Source organism: Prionailurus viverrinus, chromosome E1 (assembly GCF_022837055.1).
Source record: "Prionailurus viverrinus isolate Anna chromosome E1, UM_Priviv_1.0, whole genome shotgun sequence".
Classification (NCBI taxonomy): Eukaryota; Metazoa; Chordata; class Mammalia; order Carnivora; family Felidae; genus Prionailurus; species Prionailurus viverrinus.
This window is the reverse complement of record NC_062574.1, coordinates 6,729,269-6,743,048: the sequence shown is the minus strand read 5'-3', so window position 1 is coordinate 6,743,048 and position 13,780 is coordinate 6,729,269. Positions and strand designations below refer to the sequence as shown.

The 13,780-nt window shown below is 50.8% G+C and overlaps 1 protein-coding gene across 4 annotated transcripts in view; it reads right to left on the bottom strand.

The window, feature by feature from the left end:
• Positions 1-13,780, bottom strand: part of MYOCD (myocardin) — a 110,077-nt gene that overhangs the window by 25,010 nt on the left and 71,287 nt on the right. For 3 of the 4 annotated variants that reach the window (XM_047833764.1, XM_047833766.1, XM_047833767.1), the window contains 3 exons: positions 8,598-8,776; positions 6,169-6,294; positions 326-570 (listed from right to left, as the gene is read on the bottom strand). In XM_047833764.1, coding sequence (XP_047689720.1) covers positions 326-570; positions 6,169-6,294; positions 8,598-8,776 — 550 coding nt within the window. The remainder of the gene's footprint in view (positions 1-325; positions 571-6,168; positions 6,295-8,597; positions 8,777-13,780) is intronic. The other variant, XM_047833765.1, reaches the window with a different exon arrangement.

Genomic DNA, 13,780 nt, shown 5'->3' with positions numbered 1-13,780 from the left:
TTAAAAAGCAAAACAGAACCATTCTCACATGGTTTCTCCCCTCTGTTTCACCATTCAGTCTGAGAGTGCTAATCCCTTCTCTGGTCCCGGTTCCCTTCACCGGGGCACTGATTTCTTTGCTTCCTCCCAGCCTCAGGTTCCTGAAGACGTGGGCACGGGTTCTCCACGGAGTCCCATTCCACACCCACCTGACGAGGACCCGGTACGATCCGGGACTCACGGGGCATCCCGGTGCCGGCCCGGCAGGTGCCTCAGACACGCACAAGCCCTCGCCAGCTGACCTCCGCCCATCGCCGCCACCCCCCGCCAGGCTCTCCCGACTTACTTGAGCTGAGCTTGGTGAATCCCAGGGTAGCTGAGCCGGTGCTGTTCCTGCTGGCTGAGGATTTGGAGCTGTAGAAACAGCTGTTGCTGCTGGAGCAGCCGGGCGTAGGCCGAGTCCATGGGCGGAGGCGACTTCTCGGCCTTCTGGTCTGGGGGGATGTACTGGTGATATTTGAGCTTCTTCACCTTGGGCTTGGGGTCCTTGGGCTTTTTGTGGCGGTTCTTACTGTCGCTCAAGGACTTGGACTGCAGAGGGGGGTGGAGAAACGGCACGTGCTTTAGGGGGTGGGGGTGGCTTGACGTCATGGGTAGATCACGAAGGGGGTCTGTTTGATGGGCTTTCTCGGATCCCACAAATACCACACAGCAGAGGCACCATGCACAGAGATCCTGGGGCATTAAGGTGTTTATCCAACAGAACTACTACAGGTGCATCACTCTAGAAGGAGGTCGTGAATCTTGGAAGGGGCTCCAGGAGCATTTCCTTCCCAGCGCAGAGGAAGATGTAAGTAAGCCTATGTTTTGGTGAGGAGGCTTCCCTAAGCTAAAACCTACAGGTGGTCTAAGAAAGCATACGATCTCGGGGCGCCTGGGTGGCTCAGTCAGTTAAGCGTCCGACTTTGGCTCAGGTCAGAATCTCACGTTTTGTGGGTTCGAGCCCCGCGTCAGGCTCTGTGCGGACAGCTCAGAGCCTGGAGCCTGCTTCGGATTCTCTGTCCCTTCTCTCTCTGCCCCGCCCCAGCTCGTGTTCTTGTCTCTCTCTCTCTCTCAAAATCAAATTTAGAAAAACTTAATAAAAAAAGAAAGGATACGATCTCATCTTGAGATGGAGTCATAAGAAAGTTCCTTCAAATGTGTACCCGAAATCACGTTTAGTAAAGTGCTTCAGTAAATTGACTTATGAATCACATCACTTTGGGGGCTCCTGGGTGGGTCTGACTTGGCTCAGGTTATGATCTCAAGGTTCATGATTTTGAGCCCTGCATTGGATTCTCTTTCTCCTCTCTCTCTGCCCCTCCCCTACTGGTTCTCTCTCTCTCTCTCTCTCTCTCTCAAGATAAATATATAAACTTAATAGAAAAGTAACATCATCCTGGATGAAATTAAACCTGTCCTCAAAAATCCACAATGTGGATTTTTGCTGCTTTGGGCGAAAAAGTAAGATAGAGTCCCCTTTCCACCAATACTTTCCCCAAATACTGATATAAGGCCAGGAAGTGACACCTTCTGGAATAATGATTCTTGACTTACCGTGAGAAGGGTTAACCACCCATGGGGACCCACCGCAGCACATGACTCAGACGCACCGAAATGAGTTAAAGCTACAGGCTAGGAAGCTACGACAAATTTCTGAACATGGTACAATTACTTTGCCGCATCTCTGTTATTTTCCCCTGAAAGTTGGGGAAAATGTTCTTCGTTTTCCTCTCAGGGACCGATGCAAGGACGCTGAAAGATACCAGTGAAATAGTAACAGGTCTCAAAAGGACACTGTGATTATGCCTATAACCTGCAAAAGGTAGTCCGTACAGTGATCAGCTGAAAAAAAAAATCTTAATTTTCAAGCCCTGACTTTATTACAGAAGATTGAAACGGAGAACCGGGAAGTCACGATAAAAGCATCCTGAGGCTTTGGGCAAACTGTGCAGGGGAAGTGTAGTACCAGCGGTGTCCAGAAGAGGGGGCTCCCAAATAGCCGGCAGGCAGGTTCCCACTGGGCAGTGTCCCCATTTTAACCACAAAGCACACATCTGAAAGTGACCCATCGGAAGGAGCCTACAACTTGCAAGTCTCTGAGGCCACACGTCCCACCACCGAAGCCCCTTCGGTGTTTTCTCAAGGTGGCTTCTTCTCTCGGAAAGTCATAGCTAATGAGAACAAGCATTCCCCTGTGCTGCGTGGCGCCATTTCTCCTTAATCGATTAGCATTCTAATTAACTAATCAATCAGCCTTCTGCACTGGGAGGATTTCTGCAGGGCTCCTGCAATCAGCTGGGCCCTGCTTTGCTCCAGCCCGGCTTCTGTTCCCACCTCGTCCTGGGACTCTGCAAGCCTGGTCTTGCCGGTAAGTCAGGGGTGGGGAACTTTTTCTCCAGGCCACTGTTGTACAGGGACTCGGAACATTCCGGAAGTTACTCAAATTGGACCATTTTCTCTGGAGAGTGGAGGGCAAAGGCTATTGTCCCCACGGAACTCTGACTCCATGGAACTGTATAGTTTCATACTTTTTGGAAGCCAGAACATCCTGAGGTCGTAAGTTCATTTTCTTTCCTTTTTTTTTTTTTTTTTTTTTTTTTGGTTCTAGGTAGAAAACAGAAAACGAACCATTGGCCAATGGGAGGGGAGCATATCTTTCTAAAGCAAAGGTGGATATAAAACCCAGGGAATGGTCTGGCCCGTGGCTCAAGAGTACGTGACTTTTTTTTGCAAGAAGGCATTCTTTTTTTTTTTTAAGTTTATTTATTTTGAGAGACAGAGAGAGAGAGAGAGAGGGCCCCAGGGAGGGGCAGAGAGAGGGGGATGAAGAGAGAGGATCCCAAGCAGGCTCCACACCAGCGGTACAGAGCCCAACGTGGGGCTCGAACTCACCAACCGTGAGCTCATGACCAAATCAAGAGTTGGATGCTCAACGGACTGAGCCACCCAGGTGCCCCTGCAAGAAGGCATCCTGAGGGAAACCTGCTCACGCACTGGGCCTGTCCCACAACGAACCACCCCCGCGACAGTCAGTTGGCGGGTCCTGCCCTGCGAGACGAAGACCAAACCCCCATCTGCCCAAGACAGTTCGCTGAACTGCTGGACCCCTCCCCACCCCAAAGCTTACCGGGCTCCCCCGCCTTTGCCTGGCAATTTCCTGCTGTCTGCAACTCCATCCTGCACCTGCTAACTAAGTCCTGCCCGTTCTCCCCTGGGGGGGCTCACACCCCGGCTCACCTGGGAAGCCTGTCCCAGCTCACAGTGCTCTCTCTCACCTGCAGGTGTCAGGCAGCACTTTGAGGCTGTCTGATAATGGCCGCACCACGGCATACCCTGCCCCGGGGGTGGGGGAGACTGAAGTCCTGCTTCCTACACTGCTGGCCCTGATGGGGGCGCTGGCCACCCAAGAAACAGGAACCTCTTCTTTGTATTGTGGTAAAACACAAGTAACCTACAAATCGCCCCAGTAACTACCACAGTTCACAAGTATACAATTCACACTGTTGTGTGAAGGTCATCACTATATAGTTCGAGAACGTTTTCATCACCCCCAGGAGACCCCATACCCACTAAGCAGTCACTCCCCATTTTCTCCTTGGTGCGGTCCCCAGAAACCACTCGTCTGCTTTCTGTCTGCCTGGATTTGCCTATTCAGGATATTTCATACACCGGGGAGGTGCCTGGGGGGGTTCAGTTGGTTAAGCGTCTTGACTCTTGATTTCAGCTCAGGTCATGATCTCATGGTTTGTGGGATCGAGCCCTGTGTTGGGCTCTGTACTGGAGCCTGCTTGGGATTCTCTCTCTGTCCCACCCTGCTCTCTCTCTCTCTCTCTCTGCCCCTCCCACACTCTCGCATTCTCTCTCAAAATAAATAAACATAAAAAAAAAAAAAACACCCAGAATCATACAGTATGTGGCCTTTTGTGTCTGGCTTCTTTCACTTAAGCATCATATTTTCAGGACTTCATCCCTCTGGATATACCACAAGCTTATCCATCCTTCAGCTCATGGACATTTGACTTCATTCCGACTCTTGAATATTGTGAATAGTCCTGCCATGAATATTCATGTACAAGATTTTGCTGGGACACCCATTTTCCATTTTTTTTGGACATACACCCAAGGAGAGGGATTTCTGGGTCATAGGGCAATTCAACGTTTAATTTTCTAAGGAACCACCAAGCTATTTTCCACAGTGGACGCACCATTTTACGTTGCCACCAGCCATGTGTGAGAGCTCTCCAATCTCCACAGCCTCGTCAACACTTGTTATTTACTGTTTTTTCACTAGAGCCATTTTGGTGGGCATGAAGTGGTATTTTATTGTGAATTTGAGTTTCATTTCCCTGATGGCCAATGACACTCGACACCTTTCCAGGTGCTTATTGGCAATTTCTTTCTTTTCTTAAAAAAATTTTTTTTCCAGTTTATTTGAGGGAGAGAGAGAGTGCACACGAGCACGGTACGGGCAAAGAGAGAGGGAGAGACGGAATCCCAAGCAGGCTCTGCTCTCTCAGCACAGAGCCTGATGTGGGGCTCGAACCCATGAACCTTGAGATCATGACCCTAGCTGAAATCGAGTCAGACGCTTAACTGACTGAGACAGCCCAGGCACCCTGGCAATTTCCTTATCTTTGGAGAAATGTCTACTCAAGTCCCTTATGGTACATGTTTCTTACCTGCTCAAAACACTATATGGGTTAGTGGTGGCTGTGACCCAATTAGACTACAGGCTTCTTGAGAACAGGAGTCCTATTTTATTCATCTCGGATATATATCTTCAAGGAGCCTGCATTGAGAACACCTTTCCCTTACATAGGGCTGGACGGTTTTCAGGGAATTCTGGTACATTCTCTCAGTGGCCTCCAATGGACCTGACAAAGCCAATAGGGCACAGATGTTTTCCCCCCAGCTTGCCCGCTTCCTTCTTTGAGAAGCCCTCTAGCATCTTCCTAAGGTAGAGATAATGAATGTCGAACAACTGAGAATTCACAGGCACTGACCAACCCAGCAGGGATGTTGGCTCTCACATACACAACCAGTCCCATTGGATCCGCTGCCCATCAATCCTGCTCTTCACTGAAATCGACCTGTCCTCCCTCTGGGCAACACACATTTCCTTAGTACAGTGAGGCCGAAGGCAGTGCTAATCTGACCTATGCAACACTTAACTACGCTGGTAGAAATAGTAATAAAATTTCTCCTCGTGCACAATCGTACAGATAATGTGAACCACCTCCTTCCTCCACCTGCAATGAGCAAAACCTATCAACGGCCCTGTAATTTCAAAGGCTGTTGAATCTGAGTGAATTGCCAGTAAGATTTCAGCTACGTAGGGAGTGGGCTTCTAGCGAGGTTTAGGGAGATTTACAGGGAAGCGGAAATGCCTGCCGTCCACTTGGAACACGAGAACCTCTTTTGTGTATATGTGGTACAAGGGACCCGGGGCTGTTACTTTAAACGCTGATTCTTATGCTCTTTTAACAAATATTTCATAAGAGACATCTCCGCTCTCTTTAAGTGGTGACCCTAGAGAAGCTATTTGGGATAAATTATGATTAGCGACAAAACCCAGTGATCGTTAGCAGGCAGTTAATTGGAAAGAGGAGAGAGCCTTCTGTGAACCATTAACTATAATGGGAAGATTTAACCGAGAATCTGCTATAATGCTTATAGTTATTAGTCTACTGTGAAGGCGACCCCACCCTTTATCTTTCTCTCCAAAGGGAGGCTGGTTTAGGTGATTTGAGCCTTACATTACATAAGCCCTCAGACCTGCTTTCCCTGCATAAAACCCAACTCCCCTCTACCTGTCTGATGGCATGTATAAACCCTGTGTGCCTTTCGACCTGCTGTGGCTGTCTCGAGGCTGGCCTGATGAAGTCTTTTAAGTCAGGCCCATGCTGGCTGACCTGTGACCCCAAACAACCGTGAGCTCACAGCTCACAGGTTTCTCCTCTACGCGGAAGGCCCGTGCTGCGTTTGCACAGCGAACCGACTCTTGGACCATGCACGCAGAGGGCCCCTTTCTCCTCTCCTGACTCGTGATGATCCCGGTGGACTGAGCCTACACAGGGGTCCCTGTGACTCCCCCCACGTTGCCACACTAAACTCAGAGAGCTCTGCCCCCTGCTGGCCCGTCCCTACCTTCACAGCAGTGTGCCCAGCACTGGAGGGGCCCAGGGTCCCAAGCCCTTGCTTGCCCGCGTCTGACTGGTTGCTGAGCTGTGAGGCTGAGTCATTCTTGTCATTTTCCGAGCCAGAAGAATGATCCTGAAATCCAAATTTTAGCAATATTAGGATGCAGGAGGAAAAAACGTAGGACACAGAAATAGAGTGGCCATATGATTTGTCAACCAACTGAGGTCACTGTTGAGAGATAAGGGGGTCATCGTCAATAATTCTTCCAGAAAACAGGTATAGAAATGGCCTGTTCTAGGCCAACCCAAAACTCAGACGGCTGGTCAACCCCGTGAGAGTTCCACCTGTGACAAGGTCTACCTGTTGGACTTGATAACGGGACTGAAGAAAAAAGGAGGAGGGAGAAGTGGGTGTGGGCATTTCGGCAGAAAGTAGGACCCAAAAAATGATAAAAGGGGGGTTAGCGGATGGGAGGGAAAACGTGTGTGCGCGTTTCTGGGTATACGTGTTTGTCTGTGTGCATGTGTGCATATGTCTGTGTGTACACATTTGTGTGTTATCTGTGTGTGCCGTGTGTTTTTGTGGGTCTGTATATACGTGTGTGTCTGTCCATATACGTCTATGCGTGTGTAGATGTGTGTGCATACATGCATAGGTATGTGCATGCGTATATGTGTGGGTATGTGTAAATATGTATGCATGTGTCTGCATGTCTGTGTGTATATGTGTTTATGTACATTGATGTGTATGGGTGTAAAGAAAGTGTGTGTGTATATGTGTGTGGTATCTGTGTGTTTATGTATAGTTCCTTATGAGCACACGTGTATATGTAGGTGTGTGTATATATATGTGTGTGTGTCGGGGGGGGTGTGCATGTAGTGTCACGAACAACCTTTCTGAGAGACGCGTTCCAGGATGCTGAGAACTTGGAAAAAAGAGTAATCATCTTCTGTTCCTCTCCTGCCACCCGATGCTGTGACAGAAAGGGACAGGGTGCCGCTCACGACCTCCCCCTGCAGCCTCCCCATCCTTTCCTGAGCCCCGGTGCCCGAAAAACCTCTGCAGAATCCTTTCCTCTGGAGCCTCAGTGTCCTTCTCTGCTCAGCGGGGCTGCTGGGTACGATCACAGACTGATTTCTGCACCCGGCCCGGCATCACCCCCCCCCCCCCCCACGCCCCGGCTCGTCCTCTTCGAACTGGGTGAGGCAGAAAAGAACTCGTCTTCTCCTCAAACCGTTCTTAAGTCAGAAGCTGAGGAATTTACCATCGGAACCACAGCCAGGAGCGATCCAAACTGCTGTCTGCTGTTGTTGGAGAAGCCGGGCGCTAAAGCCCGGCCGCCGCGCGCAGGGGAAGGGAACACACGTTGCTTACAAACCCACGCGGGACACACGCCTGGGTGTTCGGCTCTCCTTGTTATCTTTCTCCCACTTCTCCCTGGCAGGTGCCAGCTTTGCTTGCTCCACCGCGTGAAGAAGGGCATGATGATGACCAGCGAGTAACACGGGTTCCGGAACAGTGTGTGTGTGTGTGTGTGTGTGTGTGTGTGTGTCCACACACATCTCCTCTTTGGGTCTGCGTGAATACCATCATGCTAGGCTGACGGCAGCCCCCATCCAGCCTCTGTGCGGCTTCTAGAAGTAAAAGCTCCAGGGGGGTTGGGAATCTGCAGCGTCTGGAGACCACACAGGGGCTCGGCCTCTCAGAGCCTGGGTCCCCCCTCCATCAGAAGGCACATGGATGCTACCCGCCTGGAGGACAGTGGGGCATCTCAAAGGAAACGCTTGGGAAATGCCTAGCGCTAGCCGCTGTTAATTATTTTTCTCATAAAATGTGTTTTTGAACAGTATTTGCAATATACATGCCTCGCGGCCCAAGTGTTTGTGGATTGTTCCAGAAAGGGGCGGGGGGGACTGCTGTTCTCGGGCTGGGCTGGGCTGGACGCGGACCCTGCAGTGGTGTGGCAGGCAGAAACCCGCTAACCTTAGAGGCACCTCGGGAGCCCCCTGCTTTGCAGCCTGTCGGCACTTCCTGGTCTCCCCTCCCCCCGGACCATGCAGAGAATATACTCAGGGAAGTCCGTGGGGCTTTGAAGCCAGAAGCCTGCGCTGGCACATTCTATCCAGGAGATGACTGGTGAGTCACCTGACGGCAGAGAGCCTCTTTTAGCCTCGCGCGTAAGTTTGGGAGATAGTAGGCATCTACTTGGCGGAGTAGCCAAGTAAGCCAAAGGGTACAGCCCCGAGAGGCTCCTCGTTCGGTGTTTTCTGGAGGCTTTGCCCCCCCTACACCGATCCCCGGACCGGATCGGGTAAGAAGAGGCACCCATCTGAAGCACCATCCAGGGACGTACTGGGGTCTCTATGCGAAACCAAAGGTGGCAGTGTGCCTTGAGGACCACAAAGACACGACGGGCTGAGGTGCCGTTTATTTACCTGGACTGCCCCCAGAGCACGACCTGCTAACGGGGTCTCCGAAGCTTTGGTGTCCGCTGGGGATCCTGCTGAGCCCTGGGGGTCTTCGCTTCGAGTCTGGTCTGGAGAAAGCCCATCACTGCTGCTGTCCTCCTCGAAGGCAAAGGCATCTGCAGATTTGGAGAGACTCACCTGGTTACCTGATGGGGTGAAATCCAAGAAGGGGGTCAGAGGCTGAGACGCTGACCACAGGGCTTTTGGGAAACACTTCAACTTGTCGTCCCTGTCAGGGGCACGAATCTATCTCCTTTGCTCTGTTTCTAGTTCAAGGTAAGAGTGAAGACAGGTTTTTCAATGATGTGGTTTCTCACGCGTTTACTCCAAATGGGGCCCTGCATTTATAAATGTGACGCGTCTGGAGGGAAGGATGTGTGACATATGCATATTTAAAACAATGTTTTTATTTATTGATTTTTGTGAGAGAGCACACACAGGGGAGGGACAGGGAGAGAGAGAGAGAGAGAGAGAGAGAGAGAGCGAGAGAGAGAGCACGTGAGAGAGAGCAGGGTGCACGCTCAGTGAGGAGCCCGACGCGGGGCTCGATCCCATGGCCCTGGCATCACGACCTGAGCCGAAATCAAGAGTCGGATGCTCGACAGCTGGGCCACCCAGGCGCCCCGCATGCAGTTTTCTATGTGAAACCCATAGCTTTTTGAAACGAAATCAGGGAAGACGATGGAAAGAAAGAGACCACTGGATACAGAATGAGGCCAAAGGAGAACGCAGTGTGGGAGAATGCCCATGGCCCTCAGGTTTTAGAACAGGATATGCTGGGGCCACTCCCAAGTTTAAATTCCTGAACGTCAGCATTAGCTAAGGTCACCAGTGGCACAAGGCCGCTTTCAACGAACGAGCTGCCGTTTATAAAAGCCACAAATGTGTCTTAGAAACTGCAGTGGGGTCTCTTTCTTTCTTTCTTTCTTTCTTTCTCTGTCTCTCTCTTTCTTTCTTTGGGTTTTCTTTGTCTACCTCCTAGCTCCATGTCTATTGTGGACCCGTCACTTCCTTGGCCGTCTGCGTGGTCTTTGGAGGGGATCAGGCTCATAAGCATGGGGAGAGGGGCTACCACGCCAGGTGGGATATGATGACATCTTTATACATTCCCCTCCCCAACCCTTTTTTTTCTCAAATTGCCGAATTGTATCCGGTTCATCATCCAGCTGCACGGCACAGAACGTGCTCAGGCCACATAGTGCTTTGGAGCCCATCCCAGGCGCGGCTCTTCTGAAGGAATCATTTCGGTATTATCAGGAAGTTTCCCAGCCCGGTATTCTGCAATCACACGGACCAGAACTTTTGACTCCTGCTTTGTGCAGATAAGAGAGGAGAGCTTTCACGGCAGAGATTGCAAAGGCAGCAAGGAGCTGCACGAAATGGAACACGTGTGGTTTGGGACTTGTCATCACCCCCCACCGCCGGCACCTGTCACGGACCCTCACTCAGACATCCAAGTGGCAAATCAGGAAAGAGGAGGACAGGGTGGCTGGAAATTCCAGTTGCTGACCCCACTCCCATCTCCACACCCCCCCACCTCCGGGTACTCCAAAAACCTGGAAGGACTTGGGGACCATCCCCAGCTGCAAGGCTTGTTGACAAAATCATGATTGCCTTCCTACGATTGTAAATGTAATGGATACTTACGAGCCACATTCACACGTACACATTCATTCTGCTTCCTGCTCGTGATCGCCTGCCTCTTCTAGATTTAGTTCTGTACGTATAACAAAGCACACACACACGTGCAAAGCACTTCACATTGGTAGGACCGGTCACATAGGTCTTCTGAAACTTGCTTATTCACGCTACGTTACTTAGAGACCTTTCCGTGGGAGCACACAGAGATCATCCTCAATCAAAAAATATGTATATGTATTTTTGGTAACAGCTACCCAGCATGTCATTGCATTACTGGAAACTTTAATTTTTCAACTTCTATTTTCAGAGGTGTCCTTTTTTTTTTAAGCAATAAAAAATTCTTTGAAATAAAAAAGTACAGAGAGTAATAGAAAACAGCTGTCTACATATCACCTGCAAGAAAGAAGTGCTAGCTTTTTTGGGTCTTAGTGTCAGTGACCCATTCGTTTTCTAACAGAGGGGTTTTCCCGGGTATTTGATAAATGGCAGCTTTTCTCTCTGAGGTCCGGGGTCACTCTCTCCCCACCCCCCTTCAGGACTCTGGTCTATTTTAAGAGTCCAGAGTTAGCTCACCACCTTCGTTTCCTTCTTCTCTTACAGCAAACCCTGGGCTCTGCAAACAAACATTTGTCATTGAAACTTCAAGTCCTGGGGGCGCCTGGGTGGCTCAGTCGGTTAAGCATCCGACTTCGGCTCAGGTCATGATCTCACAGTTTGTGAGTTCGAGCCCCGCGTGGGGCTCTGTGCTGACAGCTTAGAGCCTGGAGCCTGCTTGGGATTCCGTGTCTCCCTCTCTCTCTGCCCCTCCCTTCCCCCTCAAAAATAAATAAAAAGTTAAACAATTAAAACATTTTTTCAAGTCCTACTTCTATTGGTAGAAATTAAAGGCTTTGTCCCTGTTAAAAGGCTTACGTATGTCATTGAGGGCCAGATACACATGGGAGGGTGGTGGGGGGGGTGTTGAGCCTACTCCACCCCAGAAATCACAGCATTTCACTGGCTCTGCTTGGCACATGCCTTGAGCCAACTCCATTTCCAACCTCAGAGAGCCCTGCCTGTGAGTGTGTTTAGCCCCTTGGGGGACCCAGGCTTTTCTGCCCAACAGGATCCTCCACCCGAAAGTTTTATTATATTCCCTCCACATTTTCCTCAGTCTAAATGGGCACAGAGCTTCTCCATGCGGTCTGATCCTTCATGAGACAAAGTCTCCCTCCCCCACCCCCGGGGGCCCCCCCACCATCTCACCTGCACCCACACCGAGCACCCCCCCCCCAAATATGCATGCGCCAGAGGAAGGTCATCAAACCACAATGCTGGCCGAGTATTCTGACATTGAGTGGAGATGTTACAAGAGGTGGGCAGGGAGAAAGAGAGAGAGAGGATGGTTTCTTACGTCCAACATGCCACTTTGTTTCAAGCTGGGTGAAAACAGCAGTTTGTATCAGGCATCCGCTGACTAGTGGCCGCAGTAACAAAAAGCATCAGCTTTCGCGAGGCCTTCCAACCGCTAAGTCGGAGGAAGGGTGCGTTTTCTCATCACTGTTTTGTGAAGGAGGGCACACAGTGTTCAGTGCGCACAGGGACTGAGCTAGGACTGCAGTGTGGACTCTCAGAGCCACCAGCAGAGGGGTGGCAAAAGCCATCCCCCTCCCTGGAAGCCATCGGGTGGTAAGTCTTTAGGAAACACCCAGTGGGGAATGGCCAATGTCTCTCCTTTATCAGCACACGTGACCGAAGGATATCTCCATGTTCCACAGCATTTTGTACTTGAGTTCTTGAGGTCTGAGGGACTCCTAGTGACACCGTGACCGTGAGGACAGAGAAGGCGGGACATTCTGGGGAGGGCATTTATGACGATTTCCTGGGTGGGTGGACTGTGGTAGCCCTGTTCTTGCCACTCATCCCTCAGCCTGCCCTTTCCACTTGGACATCTGGCATTTGGTGACCTTGGAGCGAGGCACTAGAATAATGTGGAAAAGTCTCAAAGTCGGGTGTCTGGAGTAAAGGAGTCGGGAATGCTGCACGGAGCGTTCCCCGATTATTTTGTCCGCATCCAGCCTTCACACTTTAGGAGAAGCAGAGAAGCAGAAGCAAAATCGGATAGGACGCCGTGAAGACTGTGGGACACAATGGGAGACATCTGTCAAGGACCAGACCACCCGGTGAGGGCTGCCCTGGACAGACGGAGGAGACCGCAATGTGGAGACATCCAGGGAGATGCCTGGAGGAGGTGGGGTTGGGCTGAGCCTGAGATGACCTCAGCTGTGGACAGGACAACGGACGGGGGGTGGTGGGGGGAAAGGGCGCACTTGACCGTGATGGGGGGAGCAAAGGGGAAGTTGTGCCAAGAGCAGTGTGGTGGTGGGAAGGGTGAGGAAGAAATCCCCCAGCCAGGGGAGAGGAGTATTTGGGGAGCCGATCCCTGGAGAGACACGGCTTCTAGAAGTCTACTTGGCCAAGTGACAGCCATCATTTAAAGAAGTTTTTCTGCTTGGGGAACCTGGGTGGCTCAGTCGGTTGAGTGTCTGACTCTTCATTTTGACTCAGGTCATGATCTCACAGTTCCTGAGTTCGAGTCCCGTGTGGGGCTCTGCACCGACAGGGCGGAGCCTGCTTGGGATTCTCTCTCTCCCTTTCTCTCTCTCTCTCTCAAAATAAATAAATAAAGGGGTGCCTTTATAAAGGGTTGGCTCAGTCGGTTAAGCGTCTGATTTCAGCTCAGGTCATGATCTCACAGTTCGTGAGTTGCTTGGGATTCTCTCTCTCCCTTTCTCTCTGCCTCTCCCCTGCTTTCTCTCTCTCTTAAAATAAATAAATAAATAAAGGGGTGCCTTCATAAAGGGGTGGCTCAGTCGGGTAAGCGTCCGATTTCAGCTCAGGTCATGATTTCATGATCCGTGAGTTCGAGCCCCGCATCGGGCTCTGTGCTGATGGCTCAGAGCCTGGAGCTTGCTTCGGATTCTGTGTCCCGCTCTCTCTCTGCCCCACCCCCCCCCCCCCGCCCCAACTTACGCTCTGTCTCTCAAAATGAATAAATGTTAAAAATATTTAAAAAATAAATAAAAATTAAAAAAAAAACACACAAGGTTTTCTGCTTACATCCACAAAGACGACGTGCATCCATGCAACTACATATAGGGCAGTTACTTACACCCTAAAGGAGTCAATAAGGTCATGGCTAAGGCCCCAAACTGGACTCTGGATCTGTCTGATCTCCAAAAAGCACCATGGGCCAGATCAGAATATGCCAGTGAGGAGGACCACTTCCTTACGGCGCAGGCCCGAAGACCCTGCCTAGTCCCTCCCCACCCTCCCCCATCACCACTGTCTTAGGGCTGCCGGTGGCTTGGATTTGTGACCACCTGGACGGAAGAGGAGCGTCCACTCATGTGCACGCTCGACTCGGCCTCTGCTCATGGGAGAAACTGAACAGCTGAGACGCTCTGCTAGCAAAAGGCAGTGACGTCCTTTTGAGATGACGTATGTGGGGTTTGCTCAGCAGGGTCAGT